The sequence below is a fragment of the Macrobrachium nipponense genome, chromosome 6 (genome assembly GCF_015104395.2).
Source record: "Macrobrachium nipponense isolate FS-2020 chromosome 6, ASM1510439v2, whole genome shotgun sequence".
Classification (NCBI taxonomy): Eukaryota; Metazoa; Arthropoda; class Malacostraca; order Decapoda; family Palaemonidae; genus Macrobrachium; species Macrobrachium nipponense.
Window position 1 is genome coordinate 43622827 of NC_061108.1, and position 18792 is coordinate 43641618.

Consider the following 18792-nt stretch of genomic DNA (forward strand, 5'->3'; position numbering starts at 1 on the left):
ACTGATAGTTCTGCACCACTCTCTGAAGATCATCCACTTATTTTGATAGACGGCTATTAAGATTGTCTTCTGCATTTAGCGATTGCCTCTGGAGCCGCTTTAGAAAAAAAAGCTTTCTTTCTAAGGAGTCTTTTGAAAGTCTGAAGCCTGTCAGGGCCAGAGAAGAGGCTTGGTGGAACATTGGAAGTGTAATTGTCTGAGCGCTACCTCTTTTTGAGGAAAGCAGCCTCAGGAAGTCCACTAGATGAGCAATGACATTGGGGAACCATTCTTCGATGGCCAAAAAGGTGCTAGTATTAGAATTAGAGATACATTCTGGTGGAACAGAAACTTGTTTAACATCTGTCTCATCAAATTGAATGGGGGAAAGGCATATAGATCTTAGTTTAACCAATCAAGGGGAAAAGCATCTACTGACTAGGCTTGCGGATCTGGTATGGGAGAACAATACAGAGGAAGACGATGGTTCTGAGATGTGGCAAATAGATCTCCACAGGTCTAAACAGACTAGTGGATCCAAGGTCCATTCAGTTGAGAGGACTTGTCCCAGATGGCTTAGCTCGTCTACTAATACATTGGTCTTTCCTGGGATAACCTTGGTAATTGTCCTGGTATCGTTTCTGTTCTGCCCCATAAAAGAGAAAATCTCTCGCTGCCTCGTACAGAGAGAACAACCGAGTCCCTCTTTGCTTCGCTATGTAAGAGAGCACTGTAGTGTTGTTTGAGTGAATTAAAATCATCTTGTTCTTTACTTCTTGAGAGAAGGACTGAAGGCCTAAATGTACCGCCTTTATTTCTTTCATATTTATGTGAAAAGACTTTAGCTCTTGGGGACCATATCCCTGACACCTCGCTCATCTCTAAAAGAGCGCCCCTTCCCAGGTCCGACACATCTGAGTAGTAGTTCAGGTCGGGGCTCAATGAAAAAGACACTTACCTTGGGAAATCTCTCCTTGGAGTTCCACCAGAGAAGGTCCTCCTTTATTTCTTTCTTCACTGGAAACACAAACGAGTCTGGAAGAACCTTTCTGTTCCAGCTTGCTTTCAAAAAGAACTGTAGTGGTCTGAGATGTAGTCTGCCCAGGGGTATAAACTGTTCCATAGACGAAAGAAAACTGAGAAGGCTCTTCCAATTGTTGGCTGAGCATTCTTCCCACGAAAGAATCTCCTGTATCTTCTTTAGACAAGATATCCTTTTCGGTGTTGGAAAAACCCAAAAATCCTGAGACACTATTATCATCCCCAAATATTGAATCCTCTGAGCGGGGATTAACTGAGACTTCTGGTGGTTCACTAGAATCCCTAATTCTTGTACTAACAAGATTCTTCTTGAGGTCCTCCATGGTGGTTCACTAGAATACCTAATTTTTGTACTAACAAGTCTTCCTGAGGTCCTCCGTGCGCTGACTCTCTGAATTGGCTCTGAGAAGCCAATCATCCAAATACAAGGAGATTCTTATCCCCTGTAGGTGTAGCCACTTTGCAATGAGAGCCATCACTGGTGAAAACCTGCAGCACCATTGAAAGACTGAAGCAAAAAGCGCAAAATTGATACCTCTTTCCCTCGAACACAAACCTGATGTACTTCCTAGAACTGGGATGAACAGGTACATGGAAACACTTGTCCTGTAGGTCTAAAGACGTCATCCAATCTCCAGGGCGAATGGACGACAGAACTGACTGGTTTGTTTCCTGTAGGTCTAAAGACGTCATCCAATCTCCTGTTCAAATGGACGACAGAATTGACTGGTTTGTTTCCATCTTGAATCTTGTCTTCAAGACAAAGATGTTGAGAGTGCTGACATCTAAGACGGGCATCAAGCCCCTTGATGGCTTGGGGACCACAAACAGGCGGTTGTAGAAACCTGGAGAAAGAAGGTACTGCACTGGCTCTATTGCCCATTTTTTTAAGAGAGACAATACCTCTTCTGCATGTACCAAAAACCTCTCTGACCCTTGCAAATAAGCAGTCAACATGACTGGCATGTTGACTAAGGGAGGTATTTTCACAAAGGGGATGATATGATCTCTTTTCAGAACCTCCACTATCCAGGCTTCTGCTCCCTTCTTCTGCCACACTTCCCAAAATGAAAGATGTCTGGCTTCGACTTGTGCATGGAGAACTGTCTCCTCACTTGCGAAGGGGACCTTTAGCAGAGGATTTCTTGACTGCCTTCGAGGCAAAACAGGTACTTCATTTGAAGAGAAAGATCTCGGTCTGGACCAAAAAGACTGTGCCCTCGGAGGAAGAGACTGCTTCACATTAACAGTTGGAGTCTCCTTTGGTCTCTTGGAGGACTGAGTGAAAAGATCCTGAGTACTTTTCTTCTGCCACTCAAAAGCTATGTCAAGGACTGTAGACTGGGAAAAAGGCATTTCTTATCCAGCGGAGAATATAACAAAGCCGGTTTTTGAGTCGTCAACATTCCCTTAGAGGTGTACGAGCACCAAAGCTCCCTCTTCTTCAGAGTTCCCAACATATATAGGGAAGCTAACACATGGGAGCTGTCTGTAATTTCCCTGTCAATACAAGACATCACTCCAAACCAATCCAAAGCAAAATTCTTTGGCAAGACCGAGCAGGATCTAATTTTGCAAGCCAAGGCACCCACTGCCCAATAAAGAAAATTCAAAACTTCAAACACTTTGAAGATGTTCTTCAGTAGCTGTGCCAACTCCGAGGCAAGAAAATAAAATCTTTGCCGAAGTGGAGGCAGAACGCCTGGCCAAATCCACTAAACCTGAGAAATCTCCTTAGGAATAGACACAGATTCCTAAGGAGGGAGCTTCCTTAGTCGCATACAACAGACACCTCCATCTCAAAATCTTAGAGGGAGGAAAACTAAAAGTTCTGCCTTCATCCCTCTTCCCTGTTAACCACGCTTCTATATCCTTAAAATGATCTTTTTTATAATAAAATGAAGTTTCATAAATATACTTACCAAGTAATTACTTAGCTAACAGTTAGCCTCTCACGGCATCTTAAAATTCAAAAAATTCGCTCGCAAGTGACTGTTGCAATGCATGGGTGACAGGTCCCGGCCACCGCAGTGGGAACTCGCGAGTGACAATAGCCAATAGCGTCATTCTAATTTATGCCGCTAAGTCCATGAAAATCAGAGGGGAGGAAGGCAGGCTCTGATTTAGTAATTACTTGGTAAGTACATTTATAAAACTTCATTTTATAAAAATATCATTTTTATAAAAGTAACTTGCCAAGTAATTACTTAGCTGAATCCCACATTGCAAGTGGGGTGGAATGAATGGACTGATGTAACTCAGTGTAAAAAGGAACGCAATTTTCAAAGACTGTTTCTACGCCTTTCAAATAATGTAATGCAAATATCGACTTACACCTCAAAAAGGTTGACTGAAGTATCACAGAGACAGACAAATTACATTTAAAGGAGAGAGAATTGGCCACAGCTCTGATCTCATGCACTCTCACTTTCAGCAATGGAAGCAATTAATCCTGTAACCAGGAATTCACTACAGCAGTCAAGTACCAAGTACCCACCAAACCTCTCCCTCTCCTTCCATTTACTGTAATCTCTACAGCTGCCTGAGATCAAGAAAATACCTTTACCAAGAAAGAGGCTGCAGGTTCAACAGTCTCCCAACCCACCCACATCATTTCCTTACTACACTGAGACACAATATGGCCACATTGCCACACTAATAGCATGTACTTCCACACCTATCCTTACAGAACCTGTCTAAATGAAGTCCACCACACCTGAAACAATTGACTTAAATGGCTGAGCTTCAATGGTTAATATTTTTACACAATGGCTTATCAACTCTGCCTCTAGTCACATTAACAATGGCTTATCAACTCTGCCTCTAGTTACTAATGCTCATAGGTAGCAACATATTCTACACTTACTTCAGCCTAACTCCTATACAGTAAAGAAACCCAACTATGAATATCAACATTATAACTTTCTCCAATCCACCCCCTGAAAAGTCTGTTTAGCCAGCCAATCTATTCATCTCATCTGCTAACTTGGTTGCCTGTTCTCCACTCCATCTCAAATGCACCACTTCCCATTTGGTATAAAGGGTTTATCCATAAATACTTCCTTCAGACTACCAGACTACATTTGCCTTTATTACAATCTACCTTTCCTCTTTCCCAACTCAAGATAAAAAAAAATGCATCCCCCTCTAAAAACAGACAAAACATTTACCAACTCCATCACCTTCTGCAAGTTACCGACTAACGACAATTTCTTCATTCACAACATTGCATCACCATCTCTATTAATTTGTTTTATTATATCACCCGTTCTTTCAGTTACCATGATGCCTAAATAGCTTGTAGTAAAATACAAAACTCACATCAATAGTTCTTGCAGTATAAGCAGTCAGCTGAAACTGAGACTTCTCCAACCTCAAAACTCAATCCCTCCCAACAATAACATATTAAACAAGTTGACAATCCTACATTAGTTTATCAATATCTGCTTCCAAACCTTGGACTGAACAAAACAGTCGTTAACTATAGCAAACATCCTCCGTCAGACCCCTTTCAATCACTATAAAATTACCAAGAATCTTTACTTATACTAAAGACACTTAAAGCAGATCACTTCTGTCTATTTGCAAGATATCTGATATAACATATGCAACAAAGACTACTGTCATCAGCATTTTTATTTCCTTATAAATATTAAGTTGAGTACAAAGAGACCATTCAAACTCACATCACTGCAAATATTACTTTGGAATACAAGTAGATTATTGATAAGACGGGGGACAAAACACAACTTTCCTTCACTACCTATTTCGTGAATCCTGAGTAATACATCTACATCACTGAGGGAAAAATGGTTTAAAACCAAAGAAAACCAATTATGAAATTGAAAGAAAAATCTGTTGTATGTACTTTTACACAAAAAAAACAACTACTACTACTATCTTATTTAATCTGACATCTTTTCCTAGGTGATTCATAAATTTAACAAGCACAGAATACTTACTTGCTGAGCAATGTAATTTATGTTGAGAGAGAAGTGAACCATAGTGGATGTATGTTGCTTAAGGGCACTGCGAGAAACAAATAAGGTTGGCTGCTGACTAACCCACTCTCTCGAATCATCTGCTACTTTACTGACATCAATTTCAAGTCCTACTCGCTCACAAAGGAAAGCAGGGACTTCACTGCCAATATCAAGGAAGAATTTGCCTGCAATGAAAGCACAGTCAACAATGAATACACCCACTCAAAGTACTAAAACACAAAGTTCTGTATACTATAATTTAATACAGTATGCAAAGGTTTCCAAAAGAATCTACAAAACAAGTAAAATGCAATAAAAAAATAATTACGAGCTAGAAAGCTATGTTGTAAAATGTTTAACCCTTAAATGCCGACTGGACATATTTTACGTCGACATTTTTTGTCTCTCGGGTGCCGACTGGACGTATTTTACGTCGACATACAAAAGTCTTTTTAAAAATTCACGGAAAAATACTTTTAGGCCTACCAGCCTAAAACTCTTGAATCAAGCGCCTTGGGGGATGCTGGGAGTTCACGGATCAAGGTGTTGTTTTGTTTACAATCGTTACGCAGGCACGCAAGCGCGAATTTCTTTCTTGCCGCACTAAAAAGTATCTGTGACACATCTCGGAAATTATTTTGTCACTTTGATATAATTTTTGTACCATTTTAAATTAGCCGTTACATGGAATATTATATATGAAAATGTGCGCATTTTTATGTATATTACAACAAAAAAATACTCATGATTGTAGCTTTTATCAGTTTTGAGATATTTTCATATGAATAACGATAATTGCCAAAATTTCAACCTTCGGTCAACTTTGACTCTACCGAAATGGTCGAAAAATGCAATTGTAAGCTAAAACTCTCATATTTTAGTAATATTCAATCATTTAACTTTATTTTGCAACTAATTGGAAGTCTCTAGCACAATATTTCGATTTATGGTGAATTTATGAAAAAACTTTTTCCTTACGTCCGAGCGGTAACTCTTCCGAAAAAAATCATACATGCGATTGTGGTAATGTTTGCACTATTTTAAAATTAGCCGTTACATAAAGTTTTATATATGAAAATGTGTGCAATTTCATGCAAAATACAACTAAAAACAACCCATGGTTGTTGCTTTCATCAATTTTGAAATATTTTCATATAAAAAATGATAAGTGACAAATTTTCAACCTTCGGTCAACTTTGACTCTACCGAAATGGTCGAAAAACGCAATTGTAAGCTAAAACTCTTATATTCTAGTAATATTCAATCATTTACCTTCATTTTGCAACAAATTGGAAGTCTCTAGCACAATATTTCAATTTATAGTGAATTTATGAAAAAAATAACATTTTCTTTACGTCCGCGGGGTAACTCTTCCGAAAAAATCATACGTGCGATTGTGGTAATGTTTGCACCATTTTAAATTAGCTGTTACATAAAGTTTTATATATGAAAATGTGTGCAATTTTATTTAGAATACAACAATGAATAATTGAAGGTTGTAGCTTTTCTCATTTTTGAAATATTTGCATATAAATCACGATAAATAGAAAAAAAACCACGTTCGGTCAACTTTGACTCTACCGAAATGGTCGAAAAACGTAATTGTAAGCTAAAACTCTTACAGTCTAGTAATATTCAGTCATTTATCTTAATCTTGAAACAGATTCAAAGTCTCTAGCACAATATTTAGATTTATGGTGAATTTAAAAAAAAAACTTTCCTTCCCTCCGCGCGCGGATTCTCCACCACACATCTCCGAAAATGCGTACGTCATTCTCGGAATATTTGCTCGTTTCATATTAGGCATTTCATAGAGTTTTATATATGAAAATGTGCGCAACTTCATGTAGAAGAAAAACGTATAAAAAATATTTTGAAGGTTTGTAGCCTTTCTTATTTCCGAAATAATTGCATATAAACAATATATATAAAAAAATTTGACATTCGGTCAACTTTAACTCGTCAGATATGGTCGAAAACTACAATTGTAAGCTAATACTCTTACAGTATAGTAATATTCAATCATTTGTCTTCATTTTGAAAGAAATTGGAAGTCTCTAGGACCATATTTAGATTTATGGTGAATTTTTGAAAAAAAAAATTTGTTTACATCCGCGCGTTACGAATTCATGCATTATTTTGTGATAATATTTTCTCTGTGTTGCTTTTATCGTTTTACAATGTGTTATATACCAAAATGATTGCAATTTAGTGTACACTACAACGCAAAACAAATTAACTCATTACCTTTAACCGTTTTGCGCATAGCGCGATTTGAATAAATTATATATGAAATTTTCTTTTTGCCCTATCATATATCGCATTATTAATATATATGATAATGATAATTTTTTTCATTTCTGATGGTTGCATACTAAACTTCCAGCAATGACAAAAAAAGGAGCCAAAAATGAACTCTTAATCTTGAAAACTAAGCGTGCTGTGATTTTTTGAAAAAAAAAAATTTTTCCGCTTCCGCGCTCACTCTCAGACCACCTCGGCACACGGAAGACGATTTTTAATATGCCCCTTCGGCATTTAAGGGTTAATGTTTATAGTATACAAAGGCAGTCCCTGGTTATTGGCGGTAGTTCCATTCCAATAGCTTGATGATATGCAAAAATAACAACCTTGAGTCAGTGATTTTCAGTGCTTATCGGCACCGATAACCAGATTTTGGCACTGATAACAGTTATGTATGTATCAGTGCCAATACTTTATTATCTGTGCCGATAACTGAAAAACGGCACATCTTTAACACGATTTTGGCACTAAATGAGTGCCATAAATATATATATATATATATATATATATATATATATATATATATATACACACACACACACCACACACACACACACACACACACATATATATATATATATATATATATATATATATATATATATATATATATACAGGCGGTCCCCGGGTTACGACGGGTCCGGCTTACGACGTTCCGAGGTTACGACGCTTTTTCTTAAATATTCATTGAAAAATCCGCCCTGGGTTATGACGCTTGTTCCGAGGTTACGACGCTGACGCTTCCGACGCTCCAAGTTTACGGATCTTTTAAAAAACACATACTATGATAAGATAAGAATCCTTTATAGTTTAGCACAGTTTCCTCTTCTCTCTCTCTCTCTCTCGTATTTTCCAACGAAAATAATCACTATAATTCTCTCTCTCTCTCTCTCTATACTACAAAGATGTATGTTTTTTTAGTATGATAAATAAATGATTTACTATTTTCAAATATTAATATTAATTTATACAGCAATAATATTAATTCATTAAAGAAAATACCATTGTGAATTAGTAAGATTTTAGCTTATATTTAAAAAATTATGGAAGAATGAAGGAAACCCCAGTCTTCTTCAAGTAACTTTCAGTAACCTTTTCTCCAGATTCAGGTACTAAAAACTGTCAGATATATCAAGTTCTGTGACAGCCAGGAGGGGGAAAATTTGGGGTGTGCAGGCAGGAGGGGGGAAAATTTGGGGGAAGAGCTGCCAGTGTTGCAATCACTGGTCATGAATTTTCCCATTTTCCCTTCTCTCTTCGCCTCTCTCTCTCTCTCTCTCTCTCTCTCCTCTTCCTCGCTCTCTCTCTCTCATTTACTGAGACTCGAGATTTTTTATGTACTTGTACTATTTGTTTTATACTTTCAAATAATAATAATAATAATAACTGTAATTACAAAATTCATATGTGATAGTATTTTAAAGAAATACAATACGTACTAATCTATCCATGTCACTTTTAATTAAGGTTAACTCTCTCTCTCTCTTCTTCTCTCTCTCTATCTCTCTCTCTCTTTTTGCCACACAAGATAATAATGGATCATAGTGTTAACTCCCTCCCTCTCTTTCGCTGGAAGCGTTATAAGTATTTTTTGAGAGAACAGAGAGAGATAAACACACTCTCTCTCTCTCTCTCTCTTCTCTCTCTTTTACAGAGATGAAAGAATTTTTATGGTACTAGTATGAAATAAAATGTTTATTGATAATTTCAGTTATTTAATAATAATAATAATAATAAAACTTTAATTACAAAATTCATAATGGTCGTATTTTAAAGAGATGAAAATGACCTTTCCATTTCACTTGTAAGGATAATTCCTCTTTCTTGACTGAGATGAGAGAATTTTTATGGTAGATGCACGTGTTTATTATATTTTCAAATAATAATAATAATAATAATAGAAGTAGTAATAATACGATAACTAATTTCAAAAGAAAATTCTTCCCTTTGTCTTCTGTATCAATTTCCCCACCTCAACTCGAGTGACACTCGAGCTTAACAATGCATACAATGGTCAACGAATTTAATGGTTTTATGTAATTTCTCTCTCTCTCTCTCTTTCTCTCTTCACTCTCTTACTGAGATGAGATCATTTTCATGGACGTGTAGTAATAAGTTTATCATTAATATTTTCCAATAATAATACTATAAGTACAAAATTCATATCTGAGTATTTTAAATACAATAATCATCCATTTCTCTCTTTTAAATACTGTAAGGACAACTCTCTCTCGCTCTCTCTCTATCTCGTCTCTCTTCTCTCTCTTTCTCTCTCTCTCTCTCTCTCTCCACAAGATACTTTGTTATAATTTGGTGTTTCTATTTCTTCCTTTTATCTCTCTCGCTCTCAGCAAAAGAAATGAGAGAAACACAAACAACAAATTGCACAGTCCTCTCTTTCTCTCTTCTCTGGAGAAATATATGTATTTATGGGAGGGGGAAAAAGTTGCCTACAGACATTCATTTCAATCTATTGAAACCGTAAGGAGTTATTTCTCTCTCTCTCTCTCTCTCTCTTCAATCTCTCTCTCTCTCTCTCTCTCTCTCTCTCTCTCTCTCTCTTGTATTTAATGAAAATATACAGTATTATTTTGTGATACACAGTGTTGAACATGAAAAAAGTAAATTAGTGATAATTTTAGAGATACGGCCCTAAGAAAAATTGCAAATTAGTAGTGAAATCGAAATTTTCCCGGTGGACATGTTTTCAAGAACGTCGTTCCGGCTTACGACGATTTTCGGGTTACGACGCGTCTTAAGAACGGAACCCCCGTCGTAACCCGGGGACCGCCTGTATATATATATATATAATATATACAGTAGTACCTCGAGATACGAAATTAATCCGTTCCGAGGCGCCTTTCGTATCATGAGTTTTTCGTATCTTGGACCACATTTTACATGTAAAATGGCTAATACGTTCCAAGCCCTCCAAAAACACCCCAGTAAATTTCATAATAAAGCTAAATTGACCTATAAACAATGAAATACTACAACAATTTGGACCATTCAATACCTAAATTAAGAATAAAAATGCAAAACCTGTAAATAGTGTATATTAGTGTACAAGAAATATTATTACTGTAACGTAAAATGTGGACGCTTACCTTTCGAGTGAGGCTATCTCCGAAAGTGGTGGCAGAGGAGGAGGAGGACAAACGGCAGATACGTACACTTAACTTTACGAAACATAAAAAAATGTCAAAAAAACAAACTAAACTTTACAAAACACATTAACAAAACTGTAACACTTAACTTTACAAAAAACTTAAAATAAAATTTATTTTGTCTTTTTTTTATTTTTACATTTCTTTTTACTTTTTTATACTTTACGTAATTTCAATTTCTTCACCACCGAATGGATGCCAGTCCGTTTACGGAATTTTTCGAACCACCCATGAGAAGCCTTGAACTTTGGGGTTGCCGTTGATGTCCCCTCTCTGCCGTCGTCTTCGGCTTGGGCAATCAAGTCGCCGAAAATAGCACTGGCCTTCTGGCAGATTGCCGTCGCGGTTATCGTATCGCCATCGATTTCTTTGTCCTCGATCCATACAAGAAGCAGCCTTTCCATTTTATTATGCACATGGCTCCTCTTGTTGGACAAAATAGTCACGCTCTTGGAAGGTGTAGCTGCTTTGATGGCTTCCTTCTGCTTAAGGATGGTGCCTATCGTCGACGGATTTCGGCCGTATTCCTTAGCGATCACACTCAACCGCAAGCCAGCTTCATACTTTTTTATTATCTCCATCTTTGTCTCCATAGAAAGCATTCTCTTCTTTCTGTGAACTTCAGCAACTTTCTTAGGGCCCATGACTATATGTACTGTACGTAATTAAGTTACGTATGTAGTACGTATACTAATTAGGTTCTCACAACACGATACAGTAGCACAACGAAATCACTAACGAATTTATGATACAAAACGAAATTGTTGGACTGAAAGAATGCCGCATGTGTACGATAAAGCTTCGGGTGCGAAGTGGCCGAGCGAAGGAACGCCACCACGTAAGATGCATGATGGGAAGGATGCTGTCCAATAGGAGAGAAGGATCTCCATGGCTTGGCTAGCATCAGAACCAATGGAGGGAAGAGCAGGAGGATGGTGGCGAGTTTACTAGAACTAAGATGGCGGGGGGCGCAAGTTTCAAAATTGTTATCGGGCGAATCTCGGACTTTCAGAAACCTTTCGTATCTTGAAAACTTTTCGTATGTAGAGCAGTAAAATTTTTCGTGTCAGCTTTCGTATCTCGAGGTACCACTGTATAATATATATATATATATTATATATATATATATATATATAGAGTATATATATATATATATAGATATATTATAATATTATTATATAAAAAATATTATATAATTAATATATATATATATATATATATATAATATAGTAGTGCCTCGAGATACGAAATTAATCTGTTCCGAGGCGCCATTCGTATCATGACTTTTTCATATTTTGGACCACATTTTGCATGTAAAATGGCTAATCCGTTCCAAGCCCTCCAAAAACACCCCAGTAAATTTCATAATAAAGCTAAATCGACCTATAAACAATGAAATACTACAACAAATTGGACCATGCAATACCTTACTTAATAACGTAATGCAAATTAACACGTTTCCTGCGACAGCCATAATGGCTGGAATGCTGGTACTGCGACAGTAGTAAAACTGCTCTATCGTCAGTACCAAAGGAGACAACAAGGGGAGAGGTTGTTCATGCTTGTCTCTCACAAGATAGACTTTGTTCAGGCAAGAAAAGCCGTGACCCACCAGTGGGTCCCATTGCATCTGAATGAAAATTCTATTACTGCAGTGCGATGGGACCCACCGGTGGGTCCCACTTGAATTTTTTTTTTTTTATGGTAGCTAACCACTCTGTATCTATGAGACCTGCTATCATGTAATAAATATTTATATATAATTTACGTATTTGAGGGTTTGGTTAGGGTTTCCTTTTCTGTCTTTTTTTATTTATATGTAATTTATATATTTGAGGGTTTGGTAAGGGTTTCCTTTTCTGTCTTTTTTTTTTTCTTAGGGAGTGAATGACCTAATATGACCCATAGTTTTGAATCTTTTCTAAATTTCTATAAATCAATCAGTAATTTTATATATTGTTTTACCTTAGTATCAAAACTTTACACAGCATATCATCTTCTTCAGCGGAAGACTTACCTATACGGCACAGTAAGAGTCAATAGAAAGTATCTTCCAAAGTCAGTTACAAAAGCAAAACTAAAGAGATGTGAAATTAAAGCCTTAGAAAATAAGAATGGAAGTGAAAAAGTATTCAATTGGAAAGATAAAAGATATGTTGTGACTCTATCAACAGTTCCAGAACATGATGCTACTCTAATCAACACAGGTAAAGTCACAAGGACTGGTTTACCTATCAAGAAACCTCAAAGTGTGTTAGACTATAATAAGTGCAAGAAAGGAGGTGATTTATCAGATCAAATGTCATCATATTATTCACCTCTGAAGAAGTCAAGAAAATGGTACAGAAAAGTAGCATTAGAATTTATTGCTGGTACTTCTATAGTGAATGCTTGGGTACTTTACAATAAGTACTTTGCTGTCAAGAAAATGTCATTACATGCATTCAAGGAATCTATTGTCTTATACTATACTAGTGGTATCATGAAGGAAAAAAAACAAACCAGGAAAATCAAGTATGAATATTTCAGGAAAATCTTCACATTGTCTCAAAGAAGCAGAAGGACAGAAAAGAAAAACAAGAAAACGATGCAGAGGCTCCTACGAAATGTTAGCAGTCAATAAAGGATCCAAAGTGGCCAAAATCAAGTCAAGAAAGGTTTCCACATATTGTGACTCATGTGATGGCACTCCATATCTATGTTTATCATGTTTCAATCTCAAACATAACTAGTGATATGATTTTTCATTAGCAAATGGAATGGAAAACTAATTTTCTTATATACTGAATGTCAGACAAATTTTCTTTGCAATTATTTCAATAAAACTTTGTTTTTTATTTTTTTATATAATTCAACCCTTTGATAGCAATACTGATCTACTAAAATAATAATTGCAATTAAAAGTTTAATTTTTTTTTTTTATAAATTAAAAAAAATAATTTTGTTCTACTGGGACCCACCGGTGGGTCACATTGCAGCAAATGAGAGAACAGTGTGACCCACTGGGTCCCATCGCTGGAAACGTGTTAACCTGTAAATAAAATGTATTAGTGTACATGGTATAGAAGAAATACTGTACATAAAATGTGGAAGCTTACCTTTCGAGTAAGGCTATCTCCGAAAGTGGCGGCAGAGGAGAATGAGGACAAACGGCAGATGCGTACGTACGTACATAAACTTAACTTTACGAAACGCATAAAAAAAGGTTAGGAAAACTAAACTAAAATTTACGAAACACATTAACAAAACTGTAACACTTGACTTTCCAAGAAACTAAAATTTAAAAAAAATTTTTTTTTTTTTTTTTTTAACTTTTTTTTTTACTTTTTTTTTTTACTTTACGTAGTTTCTTTTTTCTTACAGAATTTCAACTTCATCACCACTTTCAACTTTCTGTTTTTTATCACTTGGTTCTTCCTTTTTGCTTACAATTTTCTGTTTTTTATCACTTGGTTCTTCCTTTTTCCTTACTCCTGCTAATGCTAAAGGCCTCTTTAAAAAATAACGATCCAAGGAAGATTGCTTCTGCCTACTTTACACAATGTTCCTGAAACGACTCAGGCAAACGTCATCGAACTGCGCAAGCATACGACCTGTGTGAGCCTTTTCGGGGTGTCTTTTTTTCTATAAACGATTGCACTTTATGAAAAGCGGCAATCTCCCACAAGGCCAGCGCGTAGTGTTCATTAATGGCTGCCCGTCTTGATAATTATCTACTAATTGTTGCACCTCATGACTCTGTTGGCCCTGGTGTCCATCAATACCCTGTTCAACCAAATGCTCTCTCTGCAACTGATTTGGGTACTGAATGTTCGGCTGCCGACCTTCAACATAAACTGAAGTGCCTTGATTATAGTACTGGTATGCATGTTGTAAATGATTGGTCAACACCCTCTGTTCAGCAGGGAGTGGAGATTCTACCAACCTTGCAAAGTTTCCAGTTATCCCATGAGAGAGACCTTGATCACTTATCCCATGTGAGAGATCTTGGTCACTTATCCCACGAGAGAGATCTTGGTCAATCTTATCATATATGTCGTCACTCAAGAGGTGCTCTTCTTTTTCCATTTTCTGTGAAAAGAAATGAGAATTTTTTTTAAAAATACACATGACACAAACACCATCACAATGTCAACTCTGACTAGTAGATTCAGAAATAGTTGACGATCCCGAAACGAATACCGCGTGCGTACGATAACGATGCTGGTACCGAGTGGCCGAGGCACGCCACCATGTACATAGATGTATGATGGGAGGGATGCTGGCCAATAGGAGAGAAGGATCTCATGGCCGCGACTAGCATCAGGAACCAATGGGAGAGCAGGAGGATGGTGGCGAGTCTACTAAGTTGGTGGCGTGCGAGTTTCAAAATTGTTATCGGTGGTTCGGGCGAATCTCGGACTTTACAGAAACCTTTCGTATCTTGAAAACTTTTCATATGTAGAGCCGTTAAATTTTTCGTATTGGCTTTCGTATCTCGAGGTACCACTGTATATATATAAATATATATGTATGTATGTATGTATGTATGTATGTAGTATGTATGTGTATATATATATATATATATATATATATATATATATATATATATATATATATATATATATATATATATATATATATATATATATATAATATTAATATATATAATTATAAATGTAAGCAAATACCACAGGAAAATGATACGCAGAAATCCAAGCCTTTTTGTCTTTACTATGACATTGTCAAGGAATGAATGAAATACAGTTGGAAAGAAAGTTATCAGGTAAACAAAAAGATCAAGAATACCAGATGAAAAATTGTCAAAATGGTAAAAATCAAAGAGATGATCTATGATTATCGGATATCACACAGCCACAAACTTAAATATAGATTTATCCCTAACAGAAACTATAATGTATCCATGTAGTCCAAAACACGTAAAAACTGAATATATTAATATTGTTGCTTATATTAATTCTTGGCTTATTTAAACTCGATGCCTTCATAATGAAAAAAGTTGTAGATAAATATAAGCAACAAAATAAATATATTCAGTTTTTACATGTTTTGAACTACATGGATACATTATAGTTTCTGTTAGGGTTAAACCTATGTTTAAGTTTGTGACCGTGTGATATCCAATAACGCCTAGATTATCTCTTTGATTTTTACCCTTTTGACAATTAACCATCTGATATTCTTGATCTTTTTGTTTACCTGATAACTTTCTTTCCAACTGTATTTCATTCATTCCTTGACAATGTCTTAGTAAAGACGTAAGCGCTTGGATTTCTGCCTAACATTTTCTTGTGGTATTTGCTTATTTAATGAAGTCACATGCATCTATTGTGATTTTTTAAGCACCATCTCATAGTCATGGTGTGTGCGTGTGTGTGTGCCAGAGAAAGTTTCCATGAGGACTTTGAGCGTTAATCGGAGGCAAATGGAGGCCAATCCAAACCTTACTGCAAAAGAAATTAAGGAGAAGAAACCAAATCTCATCTCAGACATCTCTATGAGGACGATCCAGTGAACCCTGCAGAAGAGACTCGGTTACAGAAAAGTCACTGTATGTCAAAAGCCACTGATAACAGATGCACATTAAAAGAAAAGAGATTTTACTCTTAAATATAAGGACTAGGGTACTGAGAGGTGGCATAGGATCTTGTGGTCTGATGAGGCCACGTTTTATGTGAGTGGTGGCCAAGGCAAGAAGGTTTAGAGTACTCATGCGTCAGACCCCTTTGATCCCAAGCAGATTAAGAGTATACTGTAAAGTTCCACCAATACTTAATGGTTTGGGTTTTTTTGGGTATGGTGGCCTGGGGGATCTAGTAGTATTACCAAGGAATGAGACTGTAAATAAGGAGGTTTACTATATGTTGCTTAACGACATACTGGAGTCCTCCTTTGAGAAAACAGAACTTACCATCAATTCAAGCTTACGATCAATTCTACCTTCAAGACTGACAATGGCCAGATACAGGAGTATGTGGTACAAAGGTAGGAAGACTGGAGACAGAAAACAATGCTGAAAAGTGGGAAGGAGGTATGGAGGGAATATTTTCAGCACTAGGGTTAGGAGTAGAATCAAGGTTACATTGCCCTAACTGATGCTCTAACTGCTGTCTCTCGCTTCCTATCCCTATTGAGTTTATCAAGAAAGGAAGGCAAAATCTTCCATTGTTTTTCCCCCTAGTCTTTACATTCGTTGCAAATATTCTCTTTCGAACAGGAATGTCCCCTACAACTAGCACAAATTGTGTGGGAATCGTAAGTAGATTTAGTCAATTGGTGCTACACCCCTCCTGACAGTACCTAATACTAGAGGGACTGGAAACATACATAATGAAGTCAAAATTAAGTTGCAACTTTGCTGGTTATAAAAACCTAAGCTAGCACTAGTAATAGAAGCTATGTCAAATTGAAGAATACTCCCCCACATCCTGAGATAAAACCAAAAGACTGATGAGAGAACAAAACAGAGCTACTGCAAACCATCAATGTTGCTCAAGAGCCAGAAGAAATGAATGAAGCTCTTCTGCTTTGTTGTTCCCTATTGTTCCCCAAAATCAATAGAAGCGCTGGTTCGGCTTTTAAATTTTGAGCTATGCACAAGTGGAAATAATAGCAATGTAATTACTTGGTAAGTTACTTATATAAACATAAGCCTTGAATCAAAGGTACCACAGGTGCAGTCAAATATCCAAACTCACAAGTTACATTATTAATAATGCAAGGTAAAACCTGGATTAGATATACTGCATGGGTCAACTATACATAATTTGAATTCTGATTTCACTAAGGTTAAGCATTTTATACCACTAACTGATCCATTTGAGAGTTTTTCTGTTACCTATTGTAAAACATAAGAAAGGAAATAAGTGCAACAAGCACCAAGTCAATTTCAATAAATCTGTATGTACTTATATCCACTGTTAATACTGTCTAGATAAAACCTGAAGGGTATGATAAAAGGTGTATAGTACTAAAGTATATATGTACCTAAAGTAAACTATCCATCAAACTGTTCTACAGAATGTTCAACACATACGTAGTACATTAATCCAAAAATGGATAAAGACTTCAATTGTCTGGTAGCATACAGACACAAAAATGAAGAAAATGTGAAAATAAAATGTCATGTGATGGTGAAAAAAGTCTAGCAGACAACATTTCTGCTAATTTCACACGAAAAATATTTCTTCATTGAACCATCACTGCACAAAATAAGAACATGCTGTTGCAATACTTATAATGATGCAAGCAAAATATACACTTACTATAAGCAGTGATGTACAATTCCCTGTTACAAATCTAATATAAAACTGCTCAATTTCTGTGTTGTCCCAATTTGGGCACAATGAAGCATATAGTATTCATGCTCTTAGAGCACTCAAAAAATTTGGGTGATTCACTGAGTTCATGCTTTTTCAGAATGCCAATTTCTAAACAGAGGAAAAACACTGGAATCCAACTATCAAACAATCAGTCAGACATGACTGCATAGCGTGGGAAGTTGGCCAAAGGTAGTTGTGCAAGCTGATTTCTCCAAATGGATTATCTTTTGCTTCTCTACCTACCAGAAATACCAGAGTTGTCTCCTGAAGTGCTGGCAGAGTTACCTGCATGAAGTCCAGTTTTCCTTTTCTTTCGGTTCAGCTTAGATGCCTCCGATTCAATAATGTCTACTCGCAAAATCTCCACACTTCCAGTAATTGACACATTAGCTCCCAGCTGTTCAAGGGCTCCTCCAGTGACCTAAATAGTGACACATAATTAAATAGTTACAGGAAGGATAAATCTACTAAACATTTTTCAAACCTATTCTCAACACAAAAATAGTTATCTACATAATGAAAACAAATAACTTTGTTCATATCTTTACCTGTTGAGTTATAACTCCAATTGCTGATAATAATGGCTCAAATATTACATGAGCCTCCAAACTGGGCACCCTGTGGTTCTGGAACAACGTAGAATCTCTGATAGGGAGATGCTCTCGCTTCTCACTCCCACACTCACTAACTGGATGTAGACCACTACCCTCCTAAAAAGAAATTGGGATTACTATGATCACTTGTAGTTAACACACTGTTACTCTTGCTTAATAAAAATATGCAATCTAAAACTTAATGATACAAACTACATATACATTAGTCTATAAATCCATGATAACATTATGTGAGTGCCTAATAGATTTCTAAACTTACAAAACAATGGTTAGCAATGGAGCAATGGGTTGTACACCTCTATTCTCAAGGATATCTCCAGTTTCACAGTCGAACATTCTTTGGCCACAGAATAAATAAGCATTTTCTCACATACAAATGCAA

General features: G+C 36.4%; 1 protein-coding gene across 1 annotated transcript in view; it reads right to left on the reverse strand.

The window, feature by feature from the left end:
* LOC135216205 (bridge-like lipid transfer protein family member 1) overlaps window positions 1–18792 on the reverse strand; it is a 94012-nt gene that overhangs the window by 74065 nt on the left and 1155 nt on the right. The window contains exons 3-5 of the mRNA XM_064251342.1: window positions 18345–18506; window positions 18040–18217; window positions 4983–5188 (exon numbers count right to left, since the gene is read on the reverse strand). Coding sequence (XP_064107412.1) covers window positions 4983–5188; window positions 18040–18217; window positions 18345–18506 — 546 coding nt within the window. The remainder of the gene's footprint in view (window positions 1–4982; window positions 5189–18039; window positions 18218–18344; window positions 18507–18792) is intronic.